The sequence below is a fragment of the Macrosteles quadrilineatus genome, unplaced genomic scaffold (assembly GCF_028750875.1).
Source record: "Macrosteles quadrilineatus isolate MER2022 unplaced genomic scaffold, UCM_ALF_1.0 Scaffold_7__1_contigs__length_78375512, whole genome shotgun sequence".
In the NCBI taxonomy this organism is placed as follows: domain Eukaryota; kingdom Metazoa; phylum Arthropoda; class Insecta; order Hemiptera; family Cicadellidae; genus Macrosteles; species Macrosteles quadrilineatus.
In genome coordinates this window covers 20,315,858-20,335,733 of record NW_026542600.1, presented here as the reverse complement: position 1 = coordinate 20,335,733, position 19,876 = coordinate 20,315,858, and the positions used below count along the sequence as shown (strand labels likewise).

Sequence of the window (19,876 nt, the reverse complement as noted above, 5' to 3'; positions counted from 1 at the left end):
AGGACTACAGGTGTAGTCTGTAGCTCTGTACACATCCACGCATACAGACATCACTTCGAAAACCACTTTTTTGGGTCCAGAGGGATATATACCCCAAAACGGATATATCCACTCAAAACTCAAACTCGAAAATTTTGACGAAAACAATACTTTCTTCGTATAGGCCATAGCCCCGATAAAGTAAAAATGTATGCAATTAATCTTTTGTCCCATTTGGCACGATTGATATAGGAATTGTATGGGAAAATCACTAATTGTCATATAGAATTATAATCCACATTAATTGTCATATAATTTCCACAGTAATGAGATGTTCTAGGAGGACACGACGGGGGATAGGAAAGATATATTAGAGAGTTGAAGATACGGGAATAGACGCTCTCAGTCGAGTCCGCGACGCGGTCGTGCGACGTAGCTAGACTGTGGCAAAGTGTACTGTGACAATGTGTGACTGTGGCAATGTGTGACACTAGGAGAACAGAGTAGAAAACTGAAAACAATATATTCGATTGGTTCGTGCATGTCAATCGTTACAACTTATATAAATATTACTTAAACTAAAAATTTGTTCAAATTTTAATCGTAAAAATTCACTCAAAACTAACTTATCAAAATTTTTTTAGGCAAAAACGTTTGTTAAAAAAAATTAATTACCAACTAAAATTTCGGGCTATAAAAACTGAGAATGTCCCTAAAAACTCAATATACATTCAAGCGAACAATTTATGTATACATTTAAAATTTTAACTTAAACAAAACTACTTACATGAACAGTTCTTAACTTTGACGCCCAAACATATTCGTAGATATTTTTAATTTGTAATAACTAATACTTTGAATTACAGTTCTAATCTTTTGCGAACAATTTACTTTATTAATTAAACATATTTTGCTACAGGGTAAACTTAAGACAAGAATCAACAATGCTCCATTTGTTAACTCTCTTAATCCGTCAGTAATGTTATGTTTATAGGATTAACGGAAATATTTTCAAACAAAGATTCTCACAGAAACATCTATTGTATAACTGTTTCCAAGGCCAGTCAGTCACGTCAAATAAAAAATGTTTGAACAATTTCTAAGTTGAGCCTGTTTCTTGGCTCATTTTAAAGTAAATTAAAGTTTTATGGCAGTAAATTACGTGAAACCTTGATAACAAGACCCTCGATAACAAGTCACCCTTGATAACCAGTGTCGTTTTCAAAACCCCTAGAATTTATTTTACCCTTTAATTAGATGTTATTGCAAACCTCAATAAGAAGTCAACCTTGATAACAATTCTTATTTGATAATCCCCATGAGAGTCTTGTTATCAAGGTTCTACTACTACAAACATGGTAGTTGTTGTGAATGAAGAAACTGTCAGATAACCTAGAATATAGGCATAGAATATATCTCAGCATAACATATTTGAGGGTTGTACTATCTTATTCTATAAAATGCGAGGCATTAATTTCTTAGTTCCAGAATTTGTAGACAAATATAAATCACATTAAAATAGAGAAATACACTGAGGTGAAATTTGTAGTAAGCACAAGTTAAAAAAAAAAACATCAGTTGGTTTAGTGATATAATTACAATTATTATTTATATAAATCTTTTTTATGTTTTCTTTTTAGTACTTTATTTACAATCATTAAATCCTATTTACCATCACAAATGTGAAAAAAAACTTATTTTACATAGAGCTGCATCATAAAAATACAAAACTTATTAAAACTTTCCCCAGAAAGTTTTGCGAATAAAATTGTGCATGTCTAACTTTATTTTGGGAACTTTTATAACTGAAATTCTATTTTATGGTAAAAATAAATTCCCTCGTTTTTTTTTTATGAGACTATTTGCGTGTTGAATTCTTGATGAGAACTTAACGCATTGAGACGTTGACTTCAAGCTAGTGTCATAATACCTTGTTAATTACATTCATCATTAATCTCACTATTTAGCATAAGTCTACAACTATTTCTAACTTCATATTTTGACACTTGATTCAAATTTACAGTGTAGAATCCCACTTAAAACTTTCCGACATTGAAAACAACCATAACTTACGCTTTACAAGTTAGATATTTGGTTTTTTATAAGTGATATTCATATTATACAGAAGTTTACAAGTTTTGTAATGTTGGCTACTCTCTTGGTCGTTCTAGTTTACGTGATTCACGGTAAGTTCATTATTTCCTTATTCATCTTAGTCTTAGTCTTCAAACGATTATTGGTTATAAGTTTTCTAGTTGAACAGTTATTGAAATTCGTTGTTCGTTGATTAATTGTTTTGCATCACCTTTTATCAGTTCCAAATTGTAACCTTGGTCAAAGTGTTGCATGTTTCGGCGAGCTGCCATTGTCAAACACATAATTTCTGGAATAAAGCGTTTATACATCCACTATATTCCTGGAATACATATATTGGTGAGTGATTTTGACATGAAAAGCCCGCAATCTCTATACAACAATATATTCTGACAAAAATGACATGTTTATTTAGAAATTAAACTAAGTAAACGGTATCAGAAATCTGATACATACTTTCTCCCACTAGCTTGTCAACAACGCGGATATGCGGTTGTAACTATGGTATTTTATGGAGGAAATCACGTAAGAAGCAATAACTTTTGTATTGTAATTTTTACAGCAATGGGGGTTGTAACATTTTGTTTAGAGATAAGGAATACAACATGCTAAATTTAAATCAAAGTAATTTTATTTTTTGGAAAATAGCCTTAAATAAACAAAAATAAATAAAAATTTCTGAATTGATTTTCAAATAAATGTATTTAAATAACATTAGGTTTAACGAGTACCTAGGTTTGCTGCTACAAGAAAACGAATAAAGTGTTTTTTAGTAAAATATTAATATCTTAGTATAAAATAAATAAATGTGCCAATTTTGATCGAAATATATCCATAAACAGGAAAACTACAACAATTTACAATATTCCCCATAATAATAACATAAGAATTTTAAATTTACAGTTTTTTGAATTTTTCCGTTTCCAATAACGGTACAAAAACACTTTGATATACTAAATTAATTTTTTTAAGCTCTTTAAAAAGGTCTAGAGATAAATTGGAAAATGTTGTGTTTTTAGGGTCAAAATGAGAAAACCCAAATTTCACCCCATAAAACCTCCGGTAAAACCCCGTTCTCATGGCCCGATCATACTGGTTCGCGATCTCATTGAAGTTTATCCCGTCTTGAACCTTTAAACCAAATCTCATCAAAATCAGACAAAAATTACTCAAGTTATCCCGTTCACGGACTTATATATTTATTTGAGTTTTTTTTTAATTTGACGAATGGTGTTTTTGGCCTCTGGGGACATCAAAATGAAAAAATAAATCGATCCCGGGCCTAGGTCTTACCATGCCACCTACGGTAATAGCTACTTCCCTAAAACATCTGGATATACCAGTGATACCAAATTTAATCTAAATCTAACCGCAGGTGTCTTCTGTAGCTCTGTACACATCCACACACACAGTACCTATCTAAAACGGATATATCCACCAAAAACTCAAACTTCAAGTAACAATAGAGTTCAATGTTAAAATCGTCCGATTTTGATGAAATTCTGTACAAAGGTATATGCCTAAACCTACGATTATTCAAATCAGTTCCCGAACCAGAATTTTCGGACTATGGGGACGGGGTTTTGTGAGGTAAAAACTTGTTTCCCCATTTTTGATAAATGAAACATAAATCTCTGCGAATTCCTTCCAAACAGTGGCGTAACAGAAGGGCCCGCAGGGCCCGCAATGCGGGGGGCCCTAAGGGTTTAATAGGGGAATTCGAACCACATCTTTGCCATGTAATTAACGAATTAGTCTAATTATCAGGGTAATAAAAATTAATAACATGTGTAATAAATTAAATGTAAAATTTTTAACCTCCTTGATATAAACATTCTCATAGACGGATGGAAAATAAGGTTTTTTATTCGATTTCAATTATTTCAAAACTATTTACAAACACTAATATTGATATAATGGTGTAGTGATGTAACATTATTATGTTGTATCGGTGGTCTAAAAATAAACTAATAAGAGGGGGCCCAAAAAATAAGTTTGCAGGGGGGCCCGTAAAAATTTGTTACGCCACTGCTTCCAAACTATTGTATAGAGCTTAAAATAAATAATTAAGTGCATTGAAGCATAACTGTATGCCTAATGGTTACAAGGAAAATTCGAAAAAACCTGTAAATGTAAAATTGTCATGCTAATGTGATGAAGAATAAATAAACTCTTGTAGTTTGCTTGTTTAGTGATACATTTTTATAAAACTTGACGTGTTTGTTTATTTCATACCAAGCTAGTAGCATTTCAATGAAAACATACTTTATTAAATTCACTGTAACGGCAAACCTAAGTAGGTACTTATTAAAAGTAATATTATTTAAATATAATATAATTATTTATTTTTCATAATTATTGTCCCATAAACTGAGTTAGGCAAGAATACATAATCGAGAAATATTCTCCGATTTTGGATTTCATAATGTTCAAATATTTATTTTGTTTCCAAACCTAGCCTCCATTTACGAGTTTGGTAAATTAAAACTCCTAATTTTTAATGTTTCCATTATTTTCCCCTTGACCATACTATAAACCTGACATATCAGCGAGTTAGTCTTCTTAGTAAGAACTGCACGTGTATTTCAAACTGCTTATAAACTAAAACACTTTTACAGGATTGTGTACAAACGATTTTCATGTGTTTATATAAGTAATTACTTAGGACATTTACGGCAAAAGTATGTGTTTGAGTGATTACTTAAGTCAATAATTTACAGCATGGTAAAAACAAACTGACAGTATACATACAAAATTTTTCTTTGACAAAATTACATATTTCCCTACACAAACTTTTCTGTCTGTATTTCCATGATTTTATGAACTTAGGTTAGAAAATTTAAGCTTAGTGAAACCATCTAAAATTTTACTTTATATTTTTATATGTAATTTAAAAATTTTTACAACTTCATTTTTTAAATTGTTTAGCTGAAAAATTCACAAATGTAATCATCTCAAAAGAACGTAATGCCATCAAAGGAAAATTGTACTAAAGTTTGTGAATTTAATAGTACTTAACTTTTAAGGTTTGAGGTTTTAACCATCAATGAAGAAACCGTACAAGTCTGTTAACCGATTCATTACAATAACAATAACAAATGTTATGGGCCCAAATGTGCACCTTTTTCAATTGACCAACAATTTTAATTATAGCCTTAATAAAAAAAAAAAACTCATACTCAAAATTTAAAAATATTTGTAGTGACAGATCTGGTACGGTTTGGATATTGATCGTCCGCAACCACACAGTAAAAAATGCATGTCATTGGTTGCAATTCATCCGTCCGTTTACAAAAAAAGTCGCTCGCTTTGCATCACTGATTCCAACTTTTGTAAATAAGATAAACACGATTGCTGGTATACTGTACATTTTATATCAAGTACTAACCAAACTAAAACACTAGAATAGTGTGAGTCTTATCATGGCCTAGTGGCAGTATTGTGACCTAACTTTTTCTTAAGGTCATTGAGGGATTAATTATTTCTGACACAAGCTAAGGAATTCTGAAAGTGGAAAGTTCTTTATTTTTAAAGGTAGTAAAATTAGTTAAACTATTTTGTTTTAGTTTTAAATAAAGTAAATACACCAGAAATTACTGATGTTTTTCATTTTTATAATTTTTTCGAATTTTCCTACAGAGAAGTAGCTATTGCCGTAGTCTTCATGAAAATGCTGAGCGTCAGTCATTGTGCTTTGCAATTTAATGATGTTATGAAAATGTCAAAAAAAATTGTAAAAAACTAACGTATTCCTTAAAATAAAAAGCTGAACCAACAAATATAATTGTAATAATTTAGTGCATTTCATTGTTATTCTATTTTGTCAATAATTGAATACGCTTGACGCACAGTGCATTGTCATGAATCAACAGCATACCCTGATAACTCTTAGATACAAGGTAAAATACACGAAAAGGATAAATTATCAAATGTTAATTGGGGTGATTCAATTTCACGCATTAAGGTCGATTCACACACATCAGTTCCGCACGGCACAATTCAGTCACATCAGTCACGTCACAGTAAAAAAGAATATTCCTCAATGTATTTTCTATTGTGCTATCCACATTCATCCGTCGCAATTCAGTCAGTCGCTCTGCCGATGTCCGTCAGTCATTTTCAGATTTCTTCCCACCGATATTTTAGGGTTGTTTCAACACCTGACGGACATTTTTGAGGTTAGAAAATAGTTTTTTGTCTAAATGATTGTGTTTATATTTTAAGTTACTGTTTGTAACAATCAACAAGATGGACGATGAAAATTTAGTAGAATATTGTGTTATATTTAAAGATTCTTGACTGTAACATCACTGTAAATAAAGTGACGGAAGACTGACTGAAACCAACTGACGGACGGTTGACTGAAGAATTGGGTATGCAACTGAGACTGGACTGTGACTGAATTCATGTGTGTAGATCAACCTTTCGTCTCAATCTGTCATCCTGTCAATTACAACATTCGTTAAAATTTAGTATATTAAATGAATTATTTCTTTTAAACAACAATCAACTAACTCGTGTTTCACAATTCTTCTGTTTGCTACATAGTATAGCTTCAGGTATTACGGATTTTTTTTATTGTTTAAGTTTATAAACCAGCAAACGGATCGATGCGTTAAATTAACTTTTAATGGCACCTGGCTTTTGCTTCAACGTACGGTGTGTATTCCTGGAAATGTCTGCGGTGCGGGAATTATTGACACTGTTTGAAGGTAGACATTGATATGTCCGAATGACTAGCCTGTCACTCACTCAACAGGTTATAATCGATTTATTACATTTTAGAGAATTTCCATGTAGGGAAAAAGCTACTGTATTACCGTAGGTGGCAAGGTCTAGATCTGGCACCAGTTTACTTGTTATTTTTTATATCCCGAGAGGCCAAAACACTATTCGTTTGGATTTATATATCCAATTCAAACGGAATACTTTTTAAGATGTCTTTTACATAGAGTATTAACATGTATAAAGAAAATTTAACCATCGAGTCGATAATTTTGTGGAGCATTTTGAATTTTAGCTGTGGTCACTAGTATAAATGTTTCTCTAACAAGTGTTTGAATTGATCGGGGTTTTTAGAAAATACATTTAATCCTGTGATCAATTATGTTGCGTTTACACATTTATGTTTTGTAATATACTTAGAGTGTTTTACTGCAATAAGTAATGCATGACGACTTTCATAATGCTCTATGTGCGTCACTGCAAATATTTAGCTCTTAACCTCACATAATGATTTAAGTCATATCCACTTATTAGAATCTCATCCCACATCTCGTAAGGTCCAGTGTACACCTTACACCTTTTATTGGAATTTTTCTCATAGGTCTCATAGGTCTACCACTTTTTACTATTTTAGCTCAAACTCTGACATTACAGTTTTATCTCATATGGTACCCTAAGATATCCGGATATCCTCTAAATGAGCCCCTCCCTGACGTCCGACTTAAACAGGTGCGGTGACTTTTTTTATTTTTTTCTGACTTAAAACTCTGTAGACCAAAGTGTATGTGTAGTGTTTTGGTTATAAATAATATTGATCTAGACGATAATTTTCCTAGACATGCTACGCCACTTGGATTATTATACCCTATAATATTCAGCATAAACTAAGTAATGCTTATTATTTCATAATTGTAAGCAAGATTTTTTATTTTTGTTCCCTGCAGGTTGTACCTACGCATATTGATCATCGTCGGCCGAGTTACATCTAGGTAGTTAGCAATCAGACAAAATACATGACACTATCAGCTTGTAGCAGCCTGTGACGATTCCCGAATCACGGAGACGCTTGGCGTAAGCTTCCATTGTGACCGAGCTAATTTTGGAAGACAAACGCCCGCTATTGTGTCGTGTTGGCACGCTCCCTTCGCTGCTGCCTTTTGTCCTCACTTTATCTACGTCAAACCATCTTTTATACTCTTCATCAAAATATGTTTAGACAAATTTTGTATCCGTTTTTTTTATCGGGATTCAAATCTGTTTAAATATTAAAAGTGAATAATACAGCTGAGTACACCTGACGCCCTTTTACGGATATAATCTTTACTGGAATAAACCTATGTGAAGTGTGGATCGTTACAGCTAAGATCAATGACAATCAAAAGGTTAAGGAAAGCAAATAAAAGAACAGTCTTATAACACTTAAAACATATATTTACGCTTATACTGTTACTCACAAGACAGTAAATATAAAAATAAAAGAAATGGTAAGTGGTGATCGATTTCGATTGGCCACTTCAATCATCATCAGACCCAATAGGCAATAGGCAGTATATTTATGACTGTAAGGTTGTGAGGTGTATAAGCATAAATATATGTTTTTATTGTTATAAGACGTTTCTTTTATTTACTTTCCGTAATATTTTTTTAACACGTACAATGCTGATCAAGAAGTTATTTAATCAAAAAGATAATACATTTGGAATAAACAACTTTGATCGTGAACTTTTCGATGTTTCAATGGATAGTTCTTAATTGGAATTTAATGTTAATTTTGCTATTTAAGTTTTTTTCATTGCTGTACGATCTGAATATATCTACTGATAGTAAATCAAAGAGTCGTAACTAGTGTATAGTGATTGAATGACGTCTACTTAGTATATATTAGTGTACACATTATGCTATTATGCAACATCATACACATACATTATTCTCGAGATTAGGTTTATTGTAACTAAATATACAGCGTGTCTGTGTCAATTAGTAACTAATTATTTACTATTCATATGCAGGGTTGCCTTTCATTCTGCGAACTATCTTTGGATAATATGGATCAAAGTGGATTTAGAAATGTGAAAATATGTCCCAAAATGTAAATTTACACGGATATATACCATTCTGTGGTTTTTAACAAAATAATTTTTTCCTTGCCCTTTCCAAACTTAACATAATTTCTTTATATAAAGAGAATTTTGTTTAAAAAACAGAAAATTTCAGATTATGAAAACAAAAATTGTGACATTTAAAATAAATAATTTGCAAATAACGGGAAAAAGGACAAAAGTTACAATAACTATACAAACCTGCTAAGATCTGAAACATAAATAAACACAAACAAAATAAAATATGACACAGAAAATATTTAAATAGGTATACGTACACAAATAAAATTGGATAGAGGTGTGTGGTGCTGCACGGAGGGAATGTGAGTCGAAACTAAAGCACATAGGTGAAATAAACCTCAAATTTGCTTTTTATAATTACTCAAAGGGCTATCCATCTAGAAGGATATTTAGTGAGCACTCAATAATAAGTCTATGCGTACAAAAAGTCCACGCTACTCAATCACTATACACTATCAGTAGGTATTCATATTGTACAGTAATAGCAAAAATACCGAACGAGTAAAATTAGCGTTAAATTCCAATTATAAAATATCTATTGAAACATCGAAAACATACCAGGTTTTTTGTTTGATAAGTGTATGTTAAGAATCTATATTTTTTTCGTAAACTTAGTCATTCCATCTAAACAGGTGTAGTAAAACGGGGACACTATCCCTTATTGTCAAATTTTAATTACATATCATTCATTGAATACCAGGTTTCAGCATCTGTGTACTCTATAATCACGTACGTAGAATCATATTAAGAATAAGTCAGTGGGAAATACTTAACTCCTGTGTACACAGTTAACAGTTCAAACAGACACACTTGTAGTTTGACGCTTCAAGACAGAATACATAACAATCTTAAGCGTTTATGTGTAAATTATGCCATGTGAACTTTAAGCAACTTTCTCATTTAGGAAATAAGCTACTACCGTAAGTCTCATGGTAAGACCTAGACCCTATATATGTTTTTGTTTTGATGTCCCCAGAGGCCAAAAACACCATCAGTTTTAATAATGAACTCATATAACTGCATATTAAAGTAGTAAATTAAAGCATATTAAAAAGTAAACTGCATATAACTTGTATATAACTGTATTTAAGTATTCACAACATATAAACTTGAATAAAACCATCTGACTGATGAAATTCAGTCAAATTTGTAAATCTACATTTATTCAAACAATTTCGTGAACCAGCATGATTGAATCATGGGAACGGGTTTTTAGGGGTAACATTGGGTTTTCCTATTTTTGACTCTTAACATAAAATTTTGCATTCTTTCTGAACTATTTTGTATAGCTTAAAGAACAAACAATTAAATGTATTGAGGCGTTGTTGTACGCCATTCTAAATCAACGGTATCAGCAATCTGACTCATACTTTCTCCCATTAGCTTGTCAACAACCTTTATCATGGGTAAGCGGAGGGATGGGAGTAACTATTTTCTAGGGAAAATCACAAAAGTTGCAATAACTTTTGAACGGTAATTATTATAGCAATGGGGGGTTGCACTATTGTGTTTAGAATTAAAAGGACCATAAGATAATAATTTTTATCAAAACCAGTTTTTTTCCAAAAATCCGTTTTTCTGTTATTTTATGGGGGTTTTATGGGGAAATAACATAAGTTATAATAACTTTTGGACCGTAATTTATACAGCAAAGATAGTTCTACCATTTTGTTCAGAATTTAAGGGACTATAACATATACTAAATTTTTATCAAAATCGTTTGGGGTTTTTCCTGTTATTTTATGGGAATATCACCATTGAAAATCAATAAAAAAAAATGAAGAAAAAAACACTTGGAGATACCATGGATTAGTACCTTCGTACAAAATTTCGTCAAAATCGGACTACAGGTGTGGTCTGTAGCTCTGTACAGTGTACACATCCACACATACATACAGACAGACACAGACACATACTGTTGGGGATGTACATTGGGAGATGTAGAGCAGGGGAATATGCATGGCTTATGCAGTTTTTTGTATTCAAAACATTGTATGAAATCTTTTTGTTGTAAATTTAATTTAGATTTGATTTGCCGTGATCACGAGAGGTGATGATGATGATGTCCTTGCTACGGCTAGGGAGTGTCATAATATTGCCGCAATCGCGAAAGCGATAATGATGTCTTTGTGACCGTGGGGAAACACAGAGATATTGGTGGGAGCACGGGTGACGGTGATGATGTCTTGGCAGTCGTGGGAGTGGAAGATACTCTTTATTTGGCCTCGATCGCGGGATATGTTAAAACTTTTATCACGACATTATGATGCGGACATATAATTGATCCCAGTCTCAGAGAAGACGTTTGAGGGAAATAGTTATGTTTTCTATGTCCCTCAGCGGCTACCAGGTCCAGACAACCAGGGTTTTTAAGCATTTGAGATATCAAAGCAGCACTGATAGGTTTCAAAACTTTTTGTAGGACTGGAATCTCTCAGAGATGTAACTCTTGAGGCTCCCGAAGCAGTCAGGACCGGAGGCTTCATGACACTAACTTGTGCCTACCACCTTGACAGAAACTCCCTCTACACCGCCAAGCTGTACCTGGAGGACACAGAGTTCTTCCGCTTCGTTCCCCGGGACAGACCTCCTACCATGATGTTTCCTCTTCAAGATGCTTCTGTACATGTTAGTTTGGAAAATAATTATTTAGAACTTTTGCTAATATGAGTATTGTACGTAACATTTAAACCTGAGGTCTTAAATTGTTACTGTATATAACTATATTGAAGTTTAAGACATTGAATTTAAAATAAAACAATAACCAGTATACTAGAGTTGATAGCGTGGAAATTATTTGATGAATGTTTATGCAAAATTTCCAGGTATTTATAGAATATTATTCAGTAATAGTTACAATTAGATGTTACAATTTCTAATGGAAAAATGTTTGTGTAGTCTACTATTATACAAACTGCAATTTTTATCAGATGGAAAGTAATTCTAAGCGTATTAGTTTTTAAGTTGGGTTGATGAATGAGCGTAGATCACTTATAACTTTACTTACCATATATCAAATCATTTATAAAAGTAAAGAGTTATAATTTAATCGCAAAAGAAAATAATAAATATTATTACATCCAAACAAAAACCAATTGAAATAAACATACCAATTTACATTCTTGTAAGTTGGTGATACTAAACTCAGCATCTAAAAATCCTTAAGCGAATGTATTCTCCACACTCCAGGTAAAGAATCACAGATAAGCACAACAACAAGAACAAACACTTTGATGAATTAACTATAACATGATACCTGTTATTGTTACTGTGACTAAATATATTCTTTTACATTTGATGTTTGGTCTAAACCCCCTTGTAGAAACAGACATTTTACTAAAATAGTATTAAGTAACATGTAAATGCCTTTAACGGTTACAGTTTTGTGAATACAAATAATAAGAATGGTAAAAATAAACATTTAAATATTCGTACAATACCAGCAGCAATTATTGTAGAAGTTTATTGCATTTCATCATGAAGTTAACTTTTCCCCTAATTTTAGCCTCTTAAGGACCTTAACAGCATGTCTTTTAGCAGATTTCCCTGTAGGGAAGTATCGGCAAATAGATGGTTGTCGTTAAAGGAAATTTACACATCTAACCTAGTAAAACTAGAAGTGGCTCATTAAGGAACACAAAAAAATATTATTTCCAGTCAAATGTTATTGATCTATACAAAATTAGCCAAATCACAAGACTTGTATGAAAATAAATCTTTTTAATATTTTAAAGTTATTTTCTTAAGCCAAAAATTATTTATAATGTATTTTGATAAATCCATATTAAATATTTTAACACCCCTGCCACAGCGAACCTGTTGACTAAGCGAATAGCCTGATCAGATTTCTACTTAAATATTCCATAAAACATGTTATATTTATTCCCCAGGGTTAGTAAGTACTTAGATTTGTTGCTAAAAGAAAAATCACAAAGGTTTTTTTTTTATTTAAATACTAATGGCTTGGTATGAAACAAATAATTGTACCAAATTTGATTGAAACACATCCATAAACAAGTAAACTACAACAGTTTCCTTATTTTCCATAAGATTAACAAAGAAATTTTAAATATTTAGTTATTTTGAATCTTCCCATAAACATATTAGACGTACAACGAAGCTTCAATATCTCTAATAAATTATTCGTTTTTCAAGGTCTACAAAATGCTTCGGAAAGAAACTGCTAAATTGTATACTTTGAAGGAAAAAAATTGGAAAAACAAACTTTTACCCCGTGAACCCCCCCCCCCCCCCCCCTCTTAAACCTCTAGTTTCATAGTCCGATCATGATGGTATATGAACTTGTTAAAAAAAACCTAGGTTTGTTTACACGTTTGTACCAAATTCTATCAAATTCAGATCATTTTTACTTGAGTTGTTGTACTAATGGAGATATATATAAATAAACTTCAACGAATTGTGTTTTTCGCCTCTGGAGACATCAAAATGGAATAGTAAATCAGTCCTGGCTTTGGGTCCTACCGAGACCTATGGTAAAAGCTAGTTCACTAATGGGAATTTTTCTAAAGCAATATTCAGCAGTTAATTTATTCTTCGTGACAATGAAATGGGAGACCCATATTGTGTTTAGCATTTTCATATGATGGCAGTTACTCTAGTAGCCAAACTTTACAGTACTTTAAAATTATTCCCTAAACATTTAAATAGATGACCCCTTTTGCAAAGGATAGAGAGCTGCAAGTATTTCAATAAGAACTGTCTAGTCACATTGTAACCATAGTTACAGATGAATAGTCTCAACAAGTCAGTGGTGACACTTGGACCGATGCATCGAGGTTTGGCGGGTATCTACAAATGTGAGGTGACTGAGGAACCACTGTTCCACACCATCATCAAGTCGTACTTTGTCTCTGTCACAGGTGAGGCAACAGTTTTTACACTCAGAAACAAGCAAACAGGGCCTCCCGCAGACAATAGGTATCATGTTTTGAGGGTTTAGGGGTATGGAATATTCAAAACTGGATGGTTTCAGGAAGAAACCCTATTTTGGATAATATTTTTAGGCCATCTAAAGCCACCACACTAGGAACACACCATAAACAACATAAAAAAGCACGAGTTCTTTTTCTTACATATTATATCACACTTAATTCAATTATTATCAACAAACTACAAATATGAGTTCAATGCATTCAGCTGTCTAAAACTTTACAATGGGTTAGGTTGATTACTTATTTTGATTGATTCTTTTATTATTGCGGAGCTGATGGCCCTTAAAGGCCATCCCAATGTGCCTTATGGGAAAAACGCTCATCCTGAAGGATTTTGAAGTAGTCCAAAGACGATGGTCATTTTCATGAACCAGCAGTAGGTAGCAATATTTTATTCAAACAGAACTTATAATTGAACGAGCCACTCACTCACGAAGTATGCTACTGAAAAATTCTATATAATTCTTTAGATATTTATAGTTGTTGTGATTTCAAAATAGGTACTCTATAATTTACAAAAAAGGTGTATTTTTAGTTTTGCCTCAACTGTGTTAATTTTTAATAATCTAAAACAGGATACAGCTTTGACGTGGAAATAAGTTATCCTTTTCTAACAACTGGCAAAGCTTGCAGTACAATATAGTGCAATGTTTCTACATTAATGTGCTGCGGGTTTCAGAAGACCCTGTATCAAGACCATCCCTAGTGACTAGCAAGAGTGTGTATAATGAAGGGGAAGACATCTCTGCTAGGTGTAGTTCTAGGGGAGGTCATCCCCCAGTGAACATCACCTGGTACCTTGATGACAAACAGGTAAACAGTAGCATAGAAGTGGAAGCACTGGTGGTTCCGAGGGGGGCTATAGGGGCTAACCCCCCCCCCCCCCCCCCATTAACCCTGGAAATATAAACGTAAACATATTTTTCATCATTAAAGCATAAAGGAGGTTTTTGGACACAGTTCTATACATTAAAAACGGCTTTCAAAAGTCAACAAACGGCTTTGAAAATAGAAAAATATCTTGAGGGGGGACCTCCGGACTCCCCTCCTGGATGTCAGTGTGAAAATACCCCTATTAACCCCCCCCCCCCTCCTTGACAAGGTCCTATAACCATCACTGAGTGGAAGTGTCTTGGACTGATAAGACAGATTATGGTGATTCAAGATTCTAGATCAGCTTGCACTATCTCATCATTCTGGCTTATATTTTATAACAGTGTTTCACTATTTGTTTATCACTACTCTACACAGACCAGAAAGTCTATGGTGACAAAACTAAAATGAAGGTCAAAAATTTATCTTTTGTAATCTAAGGAGAAATAAATTTCTTATGTTCTAGTTAAATGGTTTTATATTCACAAGTGGTCACTGGTCTTGAATCTTTCCCACAAAAACATCATCATCGTTCCAGTACCACCCACTTCCTGCCAATCCAGTCTGGTTGCTAACAAAAATTGTCCTTTAAAGAGATGTCACTTCTGCCAAGTGTAGTTTGGTTAAATTTAAGTTGGTTAAAGGTGTCTGGATAAGAAGGGTCTACTGTACTGTATTGAGATAGAAAACCCCTCATCTATTATGTCAATGAAGCACACATTTTTTAACCAAATTTTAAATTGTATTTAAAAAAAAACTAATTTATAACAGTTTTCAAACACACCTTGTATATCAATCTAGGATACAAGTTCTAAGAATAATATTTTCTCAAGATATAAACGGGCAAGAAAAGTTATCACTAACAAAACAGGACACTCTAGTAAATATCAGGTTGACTGGCAATGGCGCAGTGAGTGGTAAAGTTTTGACATTAATCTTTGACCTTGTAAACATTGAGGATGAATATGTTTGTTGAAAGTTTGTGATGGATGGGGCCGATGGAATACGCTTACATTAGTGAACAGAGACATGAATTTGACAAATTAAGTTTACATGGACGCTCCATTTCCAGCATTATATCCATATTTATCTTCTTCTATAAAATGTATAAACCATTTTACCTACACATGTTTCATATTTGTCTGTAAATTTGTGGTTTATGTACGGCAACAGAGATGATAAAATCTGTCTTGAATACAGATGTGTGTTTGGTTTTGCAAAATAAAATTAAAATAATTTTTCTTGTCATAACATTTCTGTGTTAATTCAATTCCAATTCAGTTCAATTGATTCAATTCTAGTTTTTAATACTCCATTCAAGATACAGACCAAAAAGAACTTTTGCTTGGTACTTTTAGGTTTTGACTCTATGATTGGTGGTTTCTTTTTCCGTTCAAAATCATTAAGATTAACGAATCTTACGTTTTTATAATTTTAAATCACTTAAACTAATATTGTTTTCAATGATTGCTCAATTTATCCTCGGAACTCTGGCAGTTACGTAGTAAGATAATTACTAAATTTAATCAATTTAGGAAATATTGTGTCAATTAGGATGCCAAAGAGAGAGACAGGCAACTTTTTCCTCCACTTTTCCCTACTTTAAATATGTATTTAAATAAGATCTAAAGTCAATATTTTAGATGACTGTACAGACGCGACGCGAAGGTTGTGGGAGAAGGGTTCTAATAATTCCGCTCGCCACTAAATTATTCAATCTATGCACACTGTTCATTCTTGTATTACATTGACTCTCCCCTTTACTTAATGATTCATTATATTCTAGAGATGTGTTGGCCGGATATACAAGACAGAGTTATATAAGTTCTTAAAAAAACTATTGCAGCATTAAGTGTGATTAGAATGCTGGATGGTTTGATAACTATTTCTCTTAGTTGTTCTTGGTAGATTGTCTCTTCTTCTTTCCTTAAACAGTAAATTAATCTTTTCAGGTTTAAAATGAAAGTTTCTGTAGTTCAATTTGCATATTTCATCTCATTTACCACAATATCATATCAATGTACAATTCGTACATAAGGTATTTACCATGTATACATCTCTCAACAGCTCGGTAGCTTTTTATGAGCTACAAGAAGTTAACATTGAATAAAATTGAAAACCCCTCCATGAGTTTTTAGTTCTTAATTTTATATTTTTATGTTTTAGCCGAACAAGATACTATCATAAATATTTCATTTAGTTAATTTGACAAAAACATTTTTAATTAAAAATGCTATACACAAATGCTGAAATGATATCCTTCATAGCCATGAAGACATTTTGTGGAACCAGTTATTCTTGCAAGATGATAGATACTAGAATGTTAAGTCATTCATGCCTTTTAATAATCCAATTGTATTTGTATTTATTTAATCTAGCCACTTATCTCATAAGGCTTGAGGGTGGGCTAAATCCTGAACTTGAAGTCCCCATTGTAATCCTAAAAGACCTGAGAGGGAATAATGAGTCTTGTGAACTAACTGCCGACTTGTCTGGGAGAAATTTTGGAAGAGTCCCAGTCAGTTAGGGTAGACTAGGTACAGCATGAGTATCATTATACACTTTTATTGATAAAGTTCAAAAGGAATCCTGATGAATATCTTTGGTGGAAATAACTTATATCTCCACTAGATGTAGACTGATAAATTTCAACCAAGGAAGAGGTTATATTTGGAGATAGTTAGTTTCTTTATTAATTATTTATCATCAGAGTTTACATTAGACTTTGTAAAATCTCTATCCAAAACACATAATGCGATAAAAATCTGAAAGTATTAGCTGAACTAAATTATAAGTTTAAAGTATGGCATGGAGGCCATCAACTCTACTAGAGACAGGAAAAGTAAATAGTTTGCCTTGTAAGTAGAACCATTGTGCGACAATGGACAGGTTTATGATTTAAGCATGATATTTGACTTGAACAAAAACCCCCATTGGCTTGCTCAGAAGTGAATCAGGCTGATCATTTCTACACCCACATAGGAATTCTAACATGGCTGAATGCTTTGTATTAGGAACAGGGAATATGTTAGTGCACCTCTAATTAAATTATTTGTAAATCATTTAAATACTCTTGATTCCTGCATGTGTATCAGCCAATGTCTGCAAAAACCTTCTACTGTATACTTTTTTCAGTTGGCTTTATTCACATTGCGATTGAGTGGTTAACATCTTTTCAGTCGTTAACTTCTTCATTATATCAGTACCACTTAAGCTCGCGATATACCATATATTTATACATGTCTTTATATGATTTGCTATTTCTTGTTTTTGTAAATTGTATGATAGTACTTGATTAGCCTACCGTGAAAAATAAATGCTAAACAAAATTTGTTACGACGATCCACTAACATAAAAACTAACAACAAAATTTTAATAATAAACTATCGAAATAGTTTATTTAATTATATTTTAATGTATTATTATTAGTCACTACCAAACAAGCTAATTTATGACACACTAGAACATAATTATTGATATTTACTAATTGGGGATCCAAGCTGTTTACGTTAATGAGAGAAGCTTAAGCTGTGTATTTTGAATTATAAAATAAAAGCAGTATTTATGTGCTTGAGTGTATATGTACAATACGCTAAGTAGATTGCATTAATTGAACACTTGAAGTGTTTATTTTGTACTCATGGCATAATGTTCTATAATCCCTATGAGTCAATGCTACTTATAGCATGAGGGTTTAGTCAAGAGTCCTGTGCCTGTCATAAAATATCCACTGATTTTTATGTTAAAAGATATCATATGTTACTAATAATATGCTACGCAACAATACAAAATGTTTATAAACTGCAGTCATATGGGTTTCCAGAATAAGTAAAGTATCTTTTTTCCTAAACCCTCTTTTTTCAAATGTATTTAAATTTAAGTTCCACTTTTGAAGGTTTACAGCTCTCATGTTATTCTGTGATTGTTGATCAGATCTCTGACTCTGCAGTCGCTGAGATAAGGAGCTATGTGATCGCAGGAGATGTTGACACGTCAGTGTCTGATCTTCGTCTATCAGTTCCCCCCTCCCCTCATCAGTTTCGACTGCGCTGCACAGCTTCTCAGTTTGACATATACTTAGCAACTACAGATAGACTCTTGAGGATAAACTACTCCGTCCCTCACGTTCCCACAAATCAAACTGTCTCTTTGAGTTTCATTCCCTCCCAGCCTTTCAGTTTTATGTTATTGTTTGTGTACAGCACTTTTGTATTTAGTGTTTTTTAGCCTAAACAGTTGAATAAGTGCTCATTAAGTTGTTACTTTGATTTACTTTAAGATTAAGATAAATTTGGTTGTACTAGATTTTAGATAATTACTGAACAAATTATATTATTTTATATATTTAATGTTTTCTGGAATAAAGAATTAATTTTGATACAAAATATTATGTGAAAACATTGATGTGTAGGGTTCCCATGTTATGTATGGACATAGTGGTGAACTATGGAACCAAAGGAGCAATGACGGGGGTTCGTTTCCCGATGCCGCTACTTAAAATTTATCAGTGCAGTTCATTTGTGTAGGTACTCTGCCAGCTCACTAACCGCTTTGCCTAATACTTTCCATTGTCAGGCCTCTGACTTTTATGTGGATGGTCGAATTCAAGGATAAAAAGGACTGCCAACCTTTTTATATTAATTTTAAACGTAAATTTCAAAAATATTATTCAAAAACCACATTGATCTGCTTGCATCTTATTCTGTGGTTTTCCAATTTGTATTTGGTTATAATTGTAGTAATACTATTTTGTTTTAGTTTTACCATTGGCTTTGGCTACTGGACAAGACATTTCATCTAGATGAATCAGTTGTAACATTTTTTTACTCAACAAGAACAGGAGTTGGCCGAGCCTCTCATAATGTACCGGTATATACTACAATTGAGGTTATACAGTAGAACCTCGCTAATTCAAATTTCAGAGGAAAGACAATATATTTAGAATTTTAGGAAGTTTGAAATATAGAGTGTTTGAATTATAGAGCTCAGAATAAATAAAATTTGAATAATAGAGATCCCAGTTTTAAGTGTAGAGTTTGAAAGAACAGAGACTAATGAACATCAATACAATAAGAGTACATCAATAAGAGTGTCAGTTCATGTTGCAACATGCATACTTTTTGTCCTGAATTC

At 32.6% G+C, this 19,876-nt stretch overlaps 1 protein-coding gene across 3 annotated transcripts; it reads left to right on the top strand.

The window, feature by feature from the left end:
- The first annotated feature begins 405 nt into the window (after nucleotides 1–405).
- LOC128998648 (uncharacterized) lies at nucleotides 406–19,191 on the top strand. 3 transcript variants are annotated; one of them, XM_054424874.1, is made up of 6 exons: nucleotides 406–512; nucleotides 1,947–2,165; nucleotides 11,341–11,546; nucleotides 13,660–13,798; nucleotides 14,553–14,683; nucleotides 18,677–19,191. In XM_054424874.1, exons 2-6 carry the CDS (start codon nucleotides 2,123–2,125, stop codon nucleotides 18,968–18,970), a joined length of 813 nt encoding a protein of 270 aa, XP_054280849.1. In that variant the 5' UTR covers nucleotides 406–512; nucleotides 1,947–2,122; the 3' UTR covers nucleotides 18,971–19,191. The 3 variants fall into 3 exon arrangements, with proteins under 3 accessions (XP_054280849.1, XP_054280847.1, XP_054280846.1); XM_054424872.1 differs by having other exon boundaries at nucleotides 411–512; nucleotides 2,003–2,165; nucleotides 14,550–14,683; nucleotides 18,677–19,149; XM_054424871.1 differs by having other exon boundaries at nucleotides 417–512; nucleotides 14,550–14,683; nucleotides 18,677–19,149.
- The last annotated feature ends 685 nt before the right edge of the window (nucleotides 19,192–19,876 follow it).

What these genes read in the sequence shown, in the direction of transcription:
- LOC128998648 (XM_054424872.1), top strand. Translation starts at nt 2,123, where the DNA reads ATGTTGGCTACTCTCTTGGTCGTTCTAGTTTACGTGATTCACG. An exon ending in TTCAAGATGCTTCTGTACAT is followed by an intron (nt 11,547 to 13,659) that starts GTTAGTTTGGAA and finishes TTGTAACCATAG; the next exon opens with TTACAGATGAATAGTCTCAA. An exon ending in GGTACCTTGATGACAAACAG is followed by an intron (nt 14,684 to 18,676) that starts GTAAACAGTAGC and finishes ATTGTTGATCAG; the next exon opens with ATCTCTGACTCTGCAGTCGC.